The sequence below is a fragment of the Lissotriton helveticus genome, chromosome 3_2 (genome assembly GCF_964261635.1).
Source record: "Lissotriton helveticus chromosome 3_2, aLisHel1.1, whole genome shotgun sequence".
NCBI classification, from domain to species: Eukaryota; Metazoa; Chordata; class Amphibia; order Caudata; family Salamandridae; genus Lissotriton; species Lissotriton helveticus.
Genome location: NC_136062.1, coordinates 182434165 through 182451522, shown reverse-complemented (window position 1 = coordinate 182451522; position 17358 = coordinate 182434165). Strand labels below are relative to the sequence as shown.

The 17358-nt window shown below is 45.9% G+C and overlaps 1 protein-coding gene across 1 annotated transcript in view; it reads right to left on the bottom strand.

Annotated features, from left to right (window-relative positions):
- Positions 1-17358, bottom strand: part of TRIP4 (thyroid hormone receptor interactor 4) — a 624053-nt gene that overhangs the window by 39637 nt on the left and 567058 nt on the right. The window contains exon 12 of the mRNA XM_078685000.1: positions 11370-11472. Within this exon, the coding sequence (XP_078541126.1) occupies positions 11370-11472 (103 nt within the window). The remainder of the gene's footprint in view (positions 1-11369; positions 11473-17358) is intronic.

The following is a 17358-nucleotide window of genomic DNA, read 5'->3' as shown; positions in this document are numbered from 1 at the left end:
ATTCACTGTTCAATTTCAATTTCATGTTAAGAAAAGCGACACAATAATAAGACTCCAATTGACAATCGTGTTAAAAGCCATGGCTCGTGGGATCCGCTCACAAGAATGACATTAGATAACAGAGAAATAAGATTTACTAGATATTTGTTAACACTCCTATTTCAAGCCAAAGTTTTTAAAAAACTTGGCAGCTCATAGCATGTACAGGCAGGGCTGAACAGCCACTTCATAGCCAACTGAGAGAACATTTAAGTTAGTTACTTAAGCTTGAAAGGGCAAACTAGTTAAGTCAGAACAAGAAATAAACCGTCACATTACATTACATCTCCGATGGTAGGCGTGAGGATCACATATCGCACTGTACTCGCACACTGCGCCACGTGCAACAAAAAATAAACACAGGCGGACTGACAACTGAAATATTCCCCATTCTTGACAGAATGTACACGCCTCACACACACGTGTCCCTCCCCAGAAGTCACTGTTGCCAGCGAGGACAGCACCTCATAACGAGGGAAAGTCATGCACTGATATACACATAAGAATATATACAGTACACATTTTTTTGTCATTCAAAACAAGAAAGAGCTGTACCATTAACAGAAGAGTAAGCAAGGAACTCTGGGAAGGGGCGGGTCATTCCCCAGAAGAGGACGGGGGTAGTTTCCTCTTATAGACTGCCCACGTACAGTCACCTCTGTACAGTATTGGATCCATCCAGGGCCGGCGCTAGGCATGGGCAGTGTGGGCAGCTGCCCAGGGCCTCGCGCTAAGCTAAAACACAGGGGGGCCACCGCATCCGTGTGAAAGGCCACACTTCCACAGTTAGCCGCCCTGCTCCTCTGAGGCCCCCTGCCCCACACTATCATATTACAAAAAGAGGTGCCTTGATCTTGCTGGTGAGGTAGTGATGGCATTCCAGGGGTGCAGTGGGGGAAGAGACAAGCATAATGGGAAGGGGCCAGCAATTGTGTTAATTCACAGTGCGGGGACGGTGCAGTGCCCCTGTTAAGTACCGGCCATTCTAGGTGACAGAAGGCCCCTTTGTTTAGATAAGGAGAGGTGGGTGAGGGGAGGAGGGAGCAGCCAGATCGCATCACTGATACTGAATTTTCTAGGGATGGAAATGTGCCTGCTCGTTACTGCTCCGAGGCTCAGGGGAGAGGGGCCCCCTTCCCTGGGTCTCAAAACACTGGAGTACACTGTAAGGTCCAGCTGTGGGGGGGCCCTAACCTGGGCCTCTAAGCGCTGGAGAAGCTGCAAGGCCCAGGTGTGGGGGCCCCCCTTCCCTGGGCCTCTAATCGCCGGAGAAGCTGCAAGGCCCTGGTGTGGGGGCCCCCTTCCCTGGGCCTTGTATCCATTTTGTAGTGCTGCTAAGATGCTAAGAGCAGATGAGCCCCAGGCATGTCATGATGGCCTATAGATTTACTTCGAAGTATTTTGCCTGTCTTTAGGTCTCATGTCTAGAGCCTTGGGGGCATGCCCCTACTTTAATTTAATATATTTAGTTCCCCATACTTTTTCATTTTAAACACGCCTCCCAGGATGGCAGAAATAGCCAAAGCCTATAGATAAGGCTTGGCTGTTCGGGGCAGGGAGGTCAGACTGTCATTTTCCTTCTTGCCCAGAGAGGACAAGGACAGTGCCCACTTCACTCTGCCGCTGGCAGCTGCCCCCCCCTTCTTACTCTTACTCTTTTTCTGTCTTGCTCCTCCGCACTTACTGAAAACCGTAACTTCAAGAAATGGGTATCACTCCCTCTTATCTCTTTTCCTTTATTTGTTCTTCCGTGAAATTAATCCAAAAAGAAAAACACTTTTGCTGGAAATTTCGTCTTTTTTAGAAGTTTTTCTATTCCAAAGTGCAGTCTCAGGACGGAGAGAAATAAGTTTCAAGATGGGAAATATAACCAAATAAAGCAAGACACAGTGGGTTGCAAAGTGGCCTGATTGACTTTATTCAAATCCAAACACGTTAGCACCACATTAAGGAGTTTACCAGTGAAGCGCTATTTTTGTTTTCTAGTCTTTCTTTGAACAATATTGTTTTCCCCGGTAGAGAAGTGCACCACTCCTGGAGGTACTGAAATACCTGCTTGAAGGGTGGATTGGATAACAAAATGTCCCTTCTGAGACTTGTAGTCACATCCTTAACTTTTCAGGCAAAAGCACTCACTGATTTCTGAATAATAAGTGCAAAAGTGTTAAGGTAACTAACTATGTTGTTCCGTCTTATATTTCGCATGTGTTTCTTAATCTTGCTTTCCCTTGAGTGTTTGCTTTCTCCCGGATGTTGTAACTTATTTTTTTTCAGCAGCATATTACTCTTGTCTAGTGCATAATTTCAATTGAGTCACAACAGGTGTTTATAGCGGGGCACAATTGGGTTGTAGCTGAAAGCAGTGCGAGTTTCTCTCAGTGGGGCAGTATGGTGTTCAGTGGGGGAGAAGATGTGGCACTATGGCCAGAGCTGCTGAATTTGTAACTGGGAAACCAAGTTCAGCCTTCATGACCTGTCCGCTAAACAACTCTCCTGAGGGAGCACATTCCCATGCTAGACTATCGAAGGCCCTGCAAGACCTTAGAAGCTCTGGTGTCTTAGCACCAGCAGGTGGACCCTAACAGTGGCAAGCATGGGTTAACCTTGAAAGTCTGGCAATCATAATCCATACTGAAGTTCACCTCCAGTTTTGCACGGAGGCCTACGAAGCAGCACATCATAGTGCGACTATGACTGTCACTGAGGTCAGAGGACACCATGTGACTCTGGGCAATAGCTCGCTTAATCTTCCCGACGTCCCCCAGCGCCTTGACACCTTCGGGTAATTGTTGGCGCTTTACAAATACTGGACATTTACATTTACATTTGAGCAGGGAGGCTCTAGGGCGTTGCGACCGGTACAATCGCACCTGGCGCTGACTTCGGGTGGGGTGTCATGTTTGCAGGTATATTATGTTTTTAAAAACACTTAATGCCTCCTCCTGGCCTCCAGCAATTTCCGGCAACAATAAAAATATCATGATAACTCTGGTGATTAATATTTTTCCTAGTCAGAGATAGAGTTTTGTCAAGTGGAAGTTTTGATTCGTGGAAAGGTAGTACAGACGGTTAATGTGCCTGCTGCAACGAACACGTACTATGCAGAACACCAAGTGCACATAATATAAATAGGTCAGGGGTTACTGCTTTTGTCAGAGAGAGCCTTTTGTTTGTTGCAGTTTATAAGTCAAAATCCTAACAAAGAACAGTGAGCTGTTAACTGTCATCTTAGAGTTTGATGCAAACTGCAAGGTATAAATTAGAGCATTATGTTTTCCCCCCAGTCTGTGATTATCCTAATGTTGCAAAATGGTTTTTTCTATGTAGAAATCAAAGGAGAACCCTCAACCATGGTGTTACATTCTAAATTCATAGTTTGCGTTTCTCCTGACCAATCACTTTTAAACTATACTTCCTACTGGTATGGTTGTCATGTGTTGTCATGTGAGTCCTTTGCCGTACGTAACATTTCCTATAGAGTGATTTACACATGTATGATTCATTGTCTCTGTGTAATGTATGTGATATTAAGCGGGGGAGAGGAGTTGGCCTAACGGCTAGGGCGCTCGACCTCGGGATCTGGGTTCGAGTCTCGGTAACAACGCCAAACATCCTGCGATTCTGGGCAAATCACTTAATCTCCCCGTGCAAAAATGAATGCGTGTCCTCATGTAAAGTAACTGGTGCTATGTAAAGCGCTCTGATACCCGATTCGGTTCGGGTCAAGTTTGCGCTATATAAAACTCTGCAAAAAAAAAAAAGAAAAAGTGCTCTGACACTCTACACTGGTATCAGTGGCACTGTAAATCAAATTAAATGCATCTGACCGAGAGTGTGGTTATGGAGACTTGAGAGGCACTGCTAAAGGGTGTTAGTGAGGGAATCTGTAACGGAGGGCGTCATTGGAGGGCACCAACAAACATTGTCGCACAGTGCTTCACTAGCGCTAAAGCCGGCCAGTACCACTTCCTACAGTTTGATACCAAATCAAAAACATTGATTTGAAAACCCCTTGAATCTACACAGCATACCTTTACTTTAAACACACCCAGATACTAGACCTTCCCTAATGAATCAATACCAGGGAGCCACTCAACAAGAATAATCCAGAATGTTGGAGTTACTCTATCTTCATTGTTTGATTGCAATCTTTCCTTTTATCTGCTTTTTAAAGAAATGTAGATTTGCTCACTTGTTTTCCATGCTCTCATCACCTCAAGCCTTCTGAGGAAAAATGAATAATTCTGTACTCTAAATCCAAAAGCACTGGTTCTTTGTTCTCAGCTGCCCTTTTGTGTTATGGTCAGTGAGTTACATAGCTTTCAAAGTAAAATGAAAAATACATGTATCTGAACTCGAATTAATCTTGCTATATATTCCCTTTTGCAAATTTTTTCCCATTGATGCCATTCAATTTATTTTCCACAATGCTGTGGGATTTTTATCATGCGCTCATCTGAAAACAATCAGTTAACATGGAGTAAAAAATATCCATTATTTTGAGACCTGCACCTAGCCTTTCCATCCAATGTGACAACTGTAATCCATTTTTTACAGTTTTAAAATATATGGACTTATTGCATTTGTATATTTATCTTTTTGTCCATGTTACTGATATCAACATTAGGTCTCTTCAGTGACGCCAAATAAGATCAATAGTCCTGCTATGTCACTTTCTGTGATGTCAATCCTTGTGATGTTACATGCAAATTAGAGGGGCCTCACATCCTCCCTTTCGCCCGGGGCCCCAGAAGTCCTAGGACCGGCCCTGCATACACCAAAGGACACAGATCATAGTGAATCGTAGGGCGCGGATTTCTAGCTTCACGTTAAGGCCAAGCATTACTTGCTGCAGTTACACTCGTTACACAAAAACCACGCATCCGTGTCATCAGGGTGGCCACCTTACTCACCATGGACAGCCAGTCAGGACCAAAGCTTTGAAGGACAACATAATGCACGCTGGGAAATGTAGTCCGTTTCCTTCCACTGAGCCAATAAGAGAACTCACTTGATAAGCCTAAAACAGGAGACAGGATATACAGTGATGTGGAGTCAGGTGCTGACCTTCCTTTCGGGAGGTGGATCACGATGCGAGTTACTTTAACGTGCTATGTATGGCCTGGCAGCAACAATCATACTGGCGTTTATTGTGCATGTTAAAATGCTTTCCTCAAGTAAACACAATTTATTATATTTAAAGTGGCTAAACTGAAAGCTGAGGTCATCTTTGGCTTTTAAAAAAAAATCTTCATCAAGACTATGAAAGTAATCTTCACATGCACAAACATGGGTTCAGAAAGACCTTTGCAAACTGAATAGTCACTCGGTTCCCGAAGAAGACAGACACTGCCAAGGAAAACAGCCATGCGGCGCTGGCGAGCAGGCACACTCCAGGCAGAGACCGCTACGCACAGGCTTGTAACATCACATGAAACCGAGTCTCACCTGCATCACTTCACGGAGTAAAACAGATCTGAAACTTGTAAAGTGCGTGTTCAGGTCGGTACTGACTGTAGGTGGCAGTCCAGGAGGGGCTGTGTCTTTGTAAGAGTAACACAAACCATGGCGTAAACTACAAGAGTTTGTAGCAGATAAACACTGCGGCCGCCCGCGGTAAGCGAGTCCTCCCGGGAGATGTGCGTGTGCAGAGCCAGTTCCAGCAGCAGAGGCCCGTCCCGTCCCGCAGAGATACCTCCCGGGGCCAGAAGCTTCCCCTGGCCCCCACGTTGTTCTGTTTAGTGTTGTAGGCCCCGGCTGTCCCTTTCCAAGACCAGGCCCGCTCTCCCACGGCAGTTCAAGGTCCGCAGCACTGGGCGCTGCAGCACTGATGGCCTGACTACGGGATGGGAGGGACCTCGACTTGTCAGCTTGAATCAGCATGCCACGTTGCCTAGCAATTACTCCGAGAACCCGATCGGCCTGCGGTTTAAGGGAACCGGCAAGTGTAAAAATGTTGACTACTTTCCAAGATCTTATTGCCAGAGAGAATAAAAAATATAAAAAAATAATATAATACAAAAAAGCAAACCTCACAAGAGGGGGAGGTGTATGTCGGGGCTAAAGAGAACTTGATCGGATTCATGTGTACCACTACCTCAATTTCCGAGGCCCATCATGCGTCACGGATAACTACACACACAAGGAGCAGTCGACGTGTCTCACAGGTACGAGTACCTGGTAAGTCGGTGCCAGCGTTTTAGTCCCATAACTTTGTTTTCAGGCACTCAGTGGACATGCAGCTCCCGTCCCTCGTTGTCAGCAGACAGCAAGTGATGCGCGATAAGAATGATAGGAATGGGTGCACACTTCACACCTGACGGGACAGCAAGGCATTGTAACACCTATGCCTTGCCCGAGCTCCGAAGCCACTCGGGCCGTGGAGAGAGGTTTTGCCTGCTAGTGAAACAAGGAAAGAACACACGCAAAAAAAAGCGCTTGCCAGTCAACCACTGTTTATTTTTGCATTGCGCTTTTAAAGTGAAAGCGCGATGCAAGAATAAACAGGGGCCTGCTTTCCTTCTGCCATGAAAGATTTCTTGTCTTTATGGGGACATGTGTTTGAAACACATGGCCCCATAAAGATAAGAAACCTTTTGCGACGGGAGGAAGGCAGGAGAGCCGGCCGGCTGACAAAGAGAAAAGTCTACATCAGACAAACCTCTTTTCCAATGGCTGGCCACCATTTAACATAAACGGTGATGCCGGCCAATGGAAAAGAGGGGCGGGGCTTAAAGCCAGTTACTGAAAGCTACTGAAAACATAAAATCTCGCCGAGCGAGCTGGGCATGTGCGCAGCCGAGACCTAAAAAGCACCAACTGGATTAATATATTATTACATCTCAGAATGTAACCCCTAACTATGAAGAACAATTTTTTTTTAAAACATTTTTATTGAGCAAGAAACAAACACACATCAGCAATAGCATGACAGTTGTGAGGGAGCAAATCTATCGGCATCTTTGGTACAGCAGGTGAGTTTACAAAAATACAGTTACATTTGACAGAAAGTCTAGGGGGTCGGGGGATCGTCCACTACAGGGGCCAAAGGAGGCTGACATATATCTCCACGGTAGGAATTCCTAAGGCCCCACACCCGAGACCATTTCTTAGGGCATCCACGTGCTACAAACACAGACTTTTCTCAAAACCTTGCCCAGTCCAAGTTCCTCTCCCATTCCTGGGCCGTAGGCGGGGTCAGTGCTTCCCAACACTGGGTGATATTCCTCTTAGGTAGCATTAGCCCCAACGTTACCCACTGCGTTATGCAAACATTTAAATCAGTTGGTTCCCAAATGTTCAGGAGACACCTATGGGCCTCCACACGGAGCTGCACAGACAGAATAGTGTTGATAATGTTGTGAATGTTGTGCCAGAAGGGTTGGATGTGAGTGCACTCCCAAACTATGTGAAAAAAGGTGCCCGGCTCGCCACAGCCCTGCCTACAGGAGCCTTCATCCACCTTTCCCATTCGTATCGGTTGGGGCCCCGTTAAAAAAATACGGTGAAGCAGTTTCCGCTGGACAAGGTGGAGACGAGTAGGTATTGCTACGACTCTGGGAGAGGAGACTGCCTCTTGCCATTCCTCGTTGTCCATTTCTATACCATCCCTGGTCCACCTCTCTCGAAGAACCTTGAGGGGGTCCGAGATGTTGTTGACCACATTTTTGTATATCAGGGAAATGGTGCTATCAGGGAGATGCCCATCTAGTACTCTATCTTCCAATGGGGATGATTCCGGCAGTGTGGTCCCAGGCTTGAGGTGTGTGCGTAGTGCATGTCGAACATGTGTGTACCGGAAGCGTTCCGCCGATTCAGCCTTATGATATTGTTTCTGCAGCGCTGCAAAGGGCTTAATATCAGTTTTGTCCCACAGATCCCCTTATGCAGGTAATACCTATGAGATCCCATTTGTCGAACCCCTTACTCCTCCACAGGTCACTCAGCTATAGTATAGTGTTGTTGCGAGCGTTGGCTTTCGTCTCCAACCTAAACGGGTGGTAGCTGCGTGCCAGACGTGCACTGCATGTTTAGTGGGGCCCGTTAGTGGATAATGCTGGGGCCTACTGGCTCTACTGAAAGTCCCCCCTGAGAGGAGCCACCTATCCATAATGTATCCCGGTAATACAGTTTTATATTGGGAGGCTAATGCCCCCGTCGTACCAGTTCAGTGAAAGTTTGGCGAGGGCAATACGAGGTTTACCATTCCAGAGTAGGTCCCGCTGGAGGCCCTCCACCTCTCGGAAATAAGGCGCAGGTATCGGGTCCATAGAATTTTATAGTGCGTACAAAAATCGGGGCAAGGACATCATCTTAAAAAGGGCGGCCTTTCCTAACAGGGAGAGGGTAAGGGTCTTCCACCTGGAGATATCTTTACGCAGCTCAATCAGCGGAAGCTGGAGGTTACGAGAATAGCAGAGAGAAGGGTTCAAAGATAGGAAGATACCCAAATATGTAAAACCGTCGGCACAAATCTGTAGCGGACACCCACGCGGTGGAATCGGAGGCTCGCCCGCCACTACGAACATGAGGGACTTGCTCCAGTTTATGGAGTACCCGGAGTACCTTCCAAAAGTTGTGAAAATGTCCAAAACTACACTCAGGGATCTCCTAGGGGATGTCAAATACAAAAGAATGTCATCCGCATGAAGGGAGATCCGATCCTCCCAATCTAAGGACCAACGCATGCCCCTAATCACCAAGTCTTGACGAATCCAAGCTGCCAGTGGCTCCAAAGCTAAAGCAAATAACAGTGGGGACAGAGGGCAGCCCTGACGAGTTCCCCTGCCCAGCTGGAAAGTAGCAGACTTCTTGTTGTTGACCACCACCTGAGCCATAGGTAGGGAGTACAGCAGCTGCACCCACTGAATGTACTTTGGACCAAATTCCAGTTTCTCCAACACTGCCCACAGGCATGGCCACTCAATGGTGTCAAAGGCCATAGCTGCGTCCAGGGCAACTATAACTGCCGGTTCCATTATAGAAGACGCCCTGCTCAATACCCTATGAACTCTGCATAGATTCAACGCCGTATTACGATGTGGTATGAAACCTGATTGGTCCGGATGGACCAGGGCCCCAATCACCGTTAGGAGGCGAGTAGCAAGAACCTTAGCCAGGATGTTGGGCTCTGCGCTAAGCAGAGATATCGGTAGGTAGGAGCCACATTCGGTCTTGGGCTTTCCTTCTTTGTGACTAGTACCTATAGTGGCAGTGCGCTGGTCCAATGACAAGACGCCCGCCTGCCTCGAGTCCTCAAACATGGTTCTCACGGGGCCAGTTTGTCAGGCTTAAGCTTGTACAATTCGATTGGTAACCCGTTGGGGCCCGAGGCTTTGCCCCGCTTAAGCGAGCGGATTGCTGCCGCAACCTCCTGGTTTGATATGTCGCTGTCCATGAGGTCACGTTCGACCTCCGACAGTTTAGGTAAGGTAATATCAGTAATCAGCTGGCGGGAGTCCTCTACCGGGTATGGAGCAACCGAGGTGTAGACAGCCGGAAAGTGGGCTGCAAAGGAGTCCGCAATAGCTTGCGGGTCTGACAGGGAATCACCCTCAGGACTTCGAAGTTCCGGAACTAGTCTACTTGACCACTCCCTCTTGTCCAACCAGGCCAAAAGTTTCCCGGCCTTATCGCCCATCTTATACACTCATCCCTGAACTTCTCTGCCTATGGTCCTTGCCTGGTCCGTCGCTAGCGTCCTGTATTCCTGTTGTTTGAGATTGAGAAGATGGAGTTTGTCGGGTGTGACGGACATTTCCAAATCTGCCTCCAACCTCCCCACCTCTGCCTCCAATGCTACCAACTCTGACCTTCTTCCGTGAGATCAAAGAGAGGGCCTGTCCCCGTATCACTGTCTTGAATGCCAAGCAAAGCACCTGGGGGACTCAACCGAGCCCTCATTCTCGTTTAAGTAATTCTCAATGGCCTTAAGGAGCTCCCGTCGGGCATGGGGATCGCGCAGATACCATGGATTGATGGGGGCCACATGTCTCACCTGTTCGAATCCAAGCGTCAACTGAAGCCAAACCGGCGAGTGATTTCAAATACCTCTGGCAAGGTGTTTTATCTCCTGGATATGGGAGATTTGGGACGCGGGTAAAAGAAAGTAGTCAATTCTGGATAGACTCCCCTGGGCCCCTGAGTGAAAAGTATACTGAGTGGTGTCAGGATGAAAAACCCTCCACCCATCCACCAACCCCATGGAGTCTAAAAATTCAGGCAGCCAGCTATGTGAGCGGAGGAGATCACGCGAAGGGTGCTGGTCCAGACCCCCAGAGACCACCGAATTACAGTCCCCTCCCAGTACCAAGAGGCCCTAGGGGATTTCCAACAGCAGCGTACCCAAGTCCCTAAATGTGGTGGCCTGTAGGCCCGGGGGGGGGGACATAAATCGAAAGGAAGGTGACAGGATGGCCCTCCCATGTGCCCGAGACACCGACATAGCGTCCTTTCGCATCTGACCAGGTATCCTGCACTACAAAGGGAAAGGATTTTCCCATCAGTATGCCAACACCCCTGGAGTCCGTAGTGAAACCTGAGTGCACCAGTAAGACATAGCCCCCTCTATGCAGCGCTTTACATGTACTTCCGATCGTATGGGTTTCCTGCAGTAGGACGATGCCAGGTGCCTGGCGCTTAATGCACTAAAGAACAGCACTACCCCTAATCTTATTCGCCAACCCATTGACATTCCAACTCATCAGTTTAACCACACTGTCCCCGACCGATGCCATCGCTAAGCATACTAAAAATCCCACAATGTAAGGTTGCTCCCCCAAACCAGTGTATTCATAAACACCGCTGATGAAATCAAAATTACAACCCAAAAAAATAAAAAAACACCTCAACATCCCCCCATCCCGCTGCCCTGCCCCATGGGCTTAGAACTGCCCATGAAAAACTTTGCAGAGTGCCTGTCGCCCCAGAAACGTTTCAAGAAAGAAAAGACCCTATAAGGGGGGGGAGGCACGGTCCGTCCCACCTGAGCCCAATAGGTCCACTTCGTCCCCACCCAAAACAGATATGAAGAACAATTTTAAGATAAAGTGTAACATGTTGCAAACTTGTGTATCAAAAGAGATTTTTACAAACAGTATATTTTCTGTGCCCCTTGAGTTATGTGGTTTAAGTGCTCAGCTGCAAATCTGCTGTCAAAACCACATATTCTGTGCTTTTTGGCTTCTTGGGAAAATGCGTTTATAAATTATTTCAATATAATGTACACCAACAAATACTATCAATTCAAATTTAGGGTCACAGTTGTGGTGTGCTTCAATGTGTGCCCTCCTTTGCCCCATCGTTACTACTCCTTAGAAGAGATCACTTACAGATTTTATGCTTCCCTTTCATTGGAAACTTGACAAGCAGCTCCTTGGGATTGGTGCAAACGAAGACGAACGGGGAGCCGCACTCTTGTGACAGATCAGGAAACTGAAAACAAGAACAGACTGTTATTACGATACATTCTAAGGGACAAACCGATGACAAGCATTTGTAAAATAAGGTTTCAGAAACTTGACAGATTATTCTTGAGAATGAAACTTGAAAGGTTTGCTACCAGATGCCTAACAAAGTTGATTGTCATTGGTAGAAAATATGTAACGAAGAACAGTTTTACTGGCGGATGCTTTAATAAATTGGATGAACATATACTAGTTCCCTACACAAACTACACTGTAGCATTGCTTAACCCCTTCAGCGCTGATGACAAAGCCAGCTCGTCATGGGCGTTACCTGCGCTACGCGCATGACGAGCTGGCTTTGTAATGTTACGCGCGATTTTCAAATTTCAGCGCACAGCGGGAAAACCCGCTAGCGCGGTAGAGGTTAAATATATTGAAGTTGGTTTGAGGTTTGTGTGGGTGATTCTGGGATTGCGAGGTAAAACATTACAATAGGTAGGGCTTTTTGCATGAGCCTCAGAAGGTCTGTTCTTAGAAGAATTTTCCATTGAGATGATCAAGCATGACTCCCAAATGATGTCCCACTGCAGGCCCCATCTGAGACCATAATGTCACTGCACTCTCACCAGAACCAAGCATCCTGTGGTAAGTCAGTCTTCGGGCTGCACTCCATCGATACATGTTGCCATCTCAGAGCTTAAAGGATTTAGTCTTAACACATAATGCAGCAGGCTTCTTGGGTTAATGATAGTTAATGTTTGTGGATATAAAGTCTAATTCCACAATTGGTATCTCATAGGTAGGAATGCTAATGACTAAATATATGCTAATATTAAGATCATAACTTCCCTTTTGTTTCCAGAAGTCTGTCTTCATATTCCCACCAGAAAATACCTAGACCTAGTCTTACCCTCGTGGGGGGTCCACCAGATCTCACTCAAAGACCGAATCGTCCAGTCACTCCCTATGCTTTGATCATAACTTACTATAAGGAAATCTTCTGTTCTTCTACTTTTGTTTCGGCACTCAACCCCTACATCAGAGCTCATTTAATCTGCACAACCAAAGACCTGTATTTGCCTGTCTCCCCTACAAATGAAATAACATGAAGGCTTAGTTTAAGACTAACTTTTACTACAAGCTCTGGTCCCTCTCTCAGCCGTTAAATCAGATGTCAATGTAAGCTTTCATTCTCCTTCTGGGTCCTTTCTTCCAACTTATATTCCTACTTAGTGCTCTGAAATTGCTTAAGAGTACTTACGGGCTATATGAGCAACTAAAATTACATCACATAAAATCCTATTTTCCCATGTCAGCTATACCCACCTTGCTCCCTTAATGCGCCTATTCCATCTTATCCTGTGCCTCTCTTCTTTGAAGCGCTTTCCGAGCAGCATGGGCATTAAAAAAATGAAAACAACACAACTGATCTTTTATCAATGAAAGGGTTAACTGGACTTTCCGCTCTTCTGAATTTTTGCCTGAAAACGTATAGGTATTAGCTTATAAGGAGACATTCGTGATGGCACGTTTATTACAAAGCTGGAGTTATTACAAGAAAAAGGGAATGCATCTGCATGCTACCATACATTCTGAACTGCAGTTGCTTTTGAAAAGAACATATCAAACTGCTAAATATACATTTTAAAACCAATTTCAGTATAAAATATTTATTTCTCTACACTGCAAACATATTGTAAGTAACCTATTGCTCTACAAATTCACAAAGAACTTGGCCTTCGGTCTCGTTTCTCAGTATGGCTACAGAAATCTTCAGTAGCTTGCAATATAGTATTGTAATTGCATTTAAGTAGCGCTTAATACCCCCGATGAGGCACCAAATAGCTTTTTCGGTGAGTAGCACGCTACTCCGGAACCCATAAAGTATTAGTGGTGAATTAGTAAAGTGAAAATATGAAAGTAATTTGAGCGGTGGATACGTTAGTCAGTTATTTGGATTGAGAAGGATAGCAAAGGGGTAGAAGAGGTAAAAAGGTTTGCATTTATATAGCGCTCGCTACCCCTGATGAGGTGTTGAAGTGCTTTTTCGGTGAGTAGCACGCTACTAAGGAACCCATAAAGGATTAGTGGTGAAATAGTATAGTGAAACATCAAATTAATTTGAGTGGTGGACATATTAGTCTATTATTTAGATTGAAAAGGATAGTGGAGGGATAGAAAGGAAGGATTTAGAAATAATTTTTTTGTTATAGAGCTCATAGGAGTAGGAGGAGCTTGGGATGAGTAAAAGGGAGGTGGAAGGGGATGGGTAAAAGGGAGGTGGAGGAGAAGAATCAGAGGAAGGGTTTAGAAAAAGCCTGTTTTGGAGGATCGGAATAGTAAAAAGAGGCATGGGATGATGCAAGGAGGGGTGGAGTAGGGAAAAGTCTTGAAAGGGTTATTTTTGGGGATCATAGTAGTGGTATGGGGTTTGAGATGAATGACAGGATGGAGGTAATGGATATATTATTAGATGTATAGGGTGAGAAATAGGGTAGTGCATTGGAAAAAGTATTGGAAAGAGGTTTGAAATGAGTCACAGTCGAGCTAGAGGATATATTGAGAGCGGTAATGACTTTATGTAGGCGAGATAATAGATCCTTGAGGGACCCCTGCTTTTGTAAAGTACGGTTTGAACGAGAAAGGTGGGGTATGGATGACATTAGTTCTGTTAAGAAGGTAGGACGCAATCGAGTCTAGAGAAGTCCCCTCAATGCCGGCTTCGTATATGTAGCAGAATGTCATGATCAACCGTGTCAAAGGCAGCCGAGAGGTCCAAGAGAAGTAGCGCAGCAACCCTGTTGCAGTCAACTGTGCTCTTCAGGTCATCCCAGATGGCAAGGAGGGCAGATTCTGAGCCTCTTCCTGGAAGGAATTCCATTTGGAAGTCTGAAAGTACGGAATTCTCTTCAAGGAATTGTGACATCTGTGCGAAAGCTGCTCTTTCTATCAGTTTGCCCAGCAAAGGTTTATTTTAAATCAGTCTGTAGTTCTCAGGGTTCAGTGGGTCCAAGTTTGTTTTCTTCAGTAATGGGCATATGTATGAATTTTTTTTGTTCTTCTGGAAATATTCTGGTATTTAAGGAGTTGTTGGGTGATTCTCCTTACTGGAGTGGTAGCAGAGGTTGTTAGAAGAATTGTCTTGAAGGTTTGCCGTGGACACAGGTCAGAGAGGCTGCCATCAGGGCTGCTTGTTTTGACCAGGTCCATAAATTCATTGTGTGAAATGTGTTGGAAGGAACGGAGGCGCTGGGTTAGAGTATTCTTGGATTATAGCTTTGTAAAAGGGTTAGTGCTGATGCTTTGTCTCTGTTTTAAGTACGAGTCCAACGTGTTTGCTTTGTCCGAGTAAAGGTTTTCCAGTCTGTCTGTGAACTCTTGAATAACGGGATGAGCTGCTTCAAGGCAATTTGGTTTACGAAATTCATTGAGAATTTTATAGAGTTCTTTATTTGTACATTTAGAATTTTGAATTCTGTCTGAATAATATTTTTTCTTAGTTTTTTTCATAGCTGACTTGCACAATCTGTTAATTTTCCGAAGGCGAATTTGTCTTTGTAGCGTTTGTTTTGAGCCAGGCATGTTGCAGATTTCTAATTTGTTGTTTCATCTCTTTCATCTCTGCATTTCTCCGAAGTGCTTGTTTTCTTGTGGTCTATTGTGTGGTTTTGAGTGGAATCAGGATATTAAAAGCTTCCTGTAGCCACTCATATAGTTTTGTTAACAGAATGTATTGTTTCTAGAGCTCAACTGGATGTTGGTTGTGTTTCTAAGTGTTCCAAATTGAGGTTTGTCCAAGGCCGATAGGTGGATGCACATAAGGTAGTTTTTGGTGCGTCACTTAGTGTTGTTTTATGTTGAAAGGCAAGCAAATGTGAGTCTGACCATGTGACCGGAGTCATTGTTTGAAAGGTCTGTAAATGAGCAGGAAGTTACAGGACTGGTGCATCTGGTGGAAAGGGCATCACAATCTTTTATGGGGATTTTGTCAACTTTAGTAATATGTATGTTTGCCTGAACACAACAGATAGGCCACCTCCTGTTTTGTCCATACTATTTTGGGTGATTGTTTGATAGCCTAGAGGAACGGCTTCAAGCAGGACTGGAGCCATATGATTTACCAACCATCATTCACTTATGAACCGTATGTCTGGTTTGTGTCAGTGAGATGGTCGTGGATATGATGTTTGTTCTTAGAGAGCAATCAATCATTTATTAGTAGACAGTTTAGAGAATGGGCTTTGGAGATAGTGGGACTTTTGTTTTGGAGAGTAGTGAGCAGTATTTTGTGGACTTTCAGCTGGTGTGTCCTTAGTGTTGGTATCAGGTACAGGAGGATAGAAATAGAGTTGCTTTTCTGTATCGTGTTCTTCATCTTGCGGGCTAAGAAGGCATTTTGTTGGGTTTGCCTGCGTTGGTGGTGGAGATGGTGTTTGAGTGTGAGTTGGTGTGCTGTGTTGTTTTTGGAGTGTAACCTTATTGTGCAGTAGATATGGAGAAGCAGAATTGTGAGGTGTGGCACATTGCTTATTTTGTTTGCGTCTATTTAGGGCGGAAGGTGTGTGAGCTAAGGGTGGCGGTGCAGCATGTGGGTCATGTAGTAAGGTTCTAAATTGTCCAGTAGATGAAAGGCAGTTGAAAGAGTTGCTATGATATTGTATAAGTGTTGGTGTTGTGGAAGAGCGAAAGTTTGGTATTGGAGTTTGTTCATTTGTGTAATTTGAAAGGTGGGTGTATGTTTGTAGTTTGTGATGGTAAGTATTATGAGGTCTGGTGCTTGGGATATTTTGATTAGCTGGTGTGCGTGAGATGTTTTGTTTTTGAGGAGTTGTGAAAGGAGATGCGGATTTAATTGTTTTATGTGATGATTGTATAGTATTGTTTGCGGGTGAAAGGGGGTGGTGATGTGTTTGTGAGTAGAGTGCTATGTTGTGTGTAAGAGGGGATGAAGTTGAGTTGTGAGTTTGTCCTAGACTTTTTTGCTTCAAGAGGTAATATGTGTGGTGTACTGGAGGGTAAATGTTGTGTGGTTGTCTTATTGTGTACGAAAAAAGAGGAGCATGTTGGTTGGAGAAATGATGGAAGGCGGAGTATAGGTTTGTTAGTGACAAAAAGAAGTTGTTAGGAGTAATTAGAGTAGTTAGAGTAAGGAGTGTGTATCCAGTGGGGACTTCTCCCTTGCCTCAGCCCTTCCCGCGCAGCCGAGGTTAACGCTGCAGCGGCCATAGGACTACCCGTTCGCCGCCTTCAGCGGCCGCTCCCCCGGCCACGCCCACTCTTCCTGGCCATGCCCACCTGGGTCCTTAACAAGGAGCTGACTACGAGCTCACATCACTCGGATTCCTCCCCTGCCTTCCGCGGGAGTTACAGCCAAGCCCTGATTTTTAAAAATACTTATTTAGCGCAGCGCTCGCTTAGCGCTTTTTTAACTTACCCTACCCCGCATCCAGGGACTTCTCCCTTGCCTCAGCCCTTCCCGCGCAGCCGAGGTTAACGCTGCAGCGGCCATAGGACTACCCGTTCGCCGCCTTCAGCGGCCGCTCCCCCGGCCACGCCTACTCTTCCTGGCCACGTCCACCTGGGTCCTTAACAAGGAGCTGACTACGAGCTCACATCACTCGGATTCCTTCCCTGCCTTCCGCGGGAGTTACAGCCAAGCCCTGATTTTTAAAAATACTTATTTAGCGCAGCGCTCGCTTAGCGCTTTTTTAACTTACCCTACCCCGCATCCAGGGACTTCTCCCTTGCCTCAGCCCTTCCCGCGCAGCCGAGGTTAACGCTGCAGCGGCCATAGGACTACCCGTTCGCCGCCTTCAGCGGCCGCTCCCCCGGCCACGCCCACTCTTCCTGACCACGCCCACCTGGGTCCTTAACAAGGAGCTGACTACGAGCTCACATCACTCGGATTCCTCCC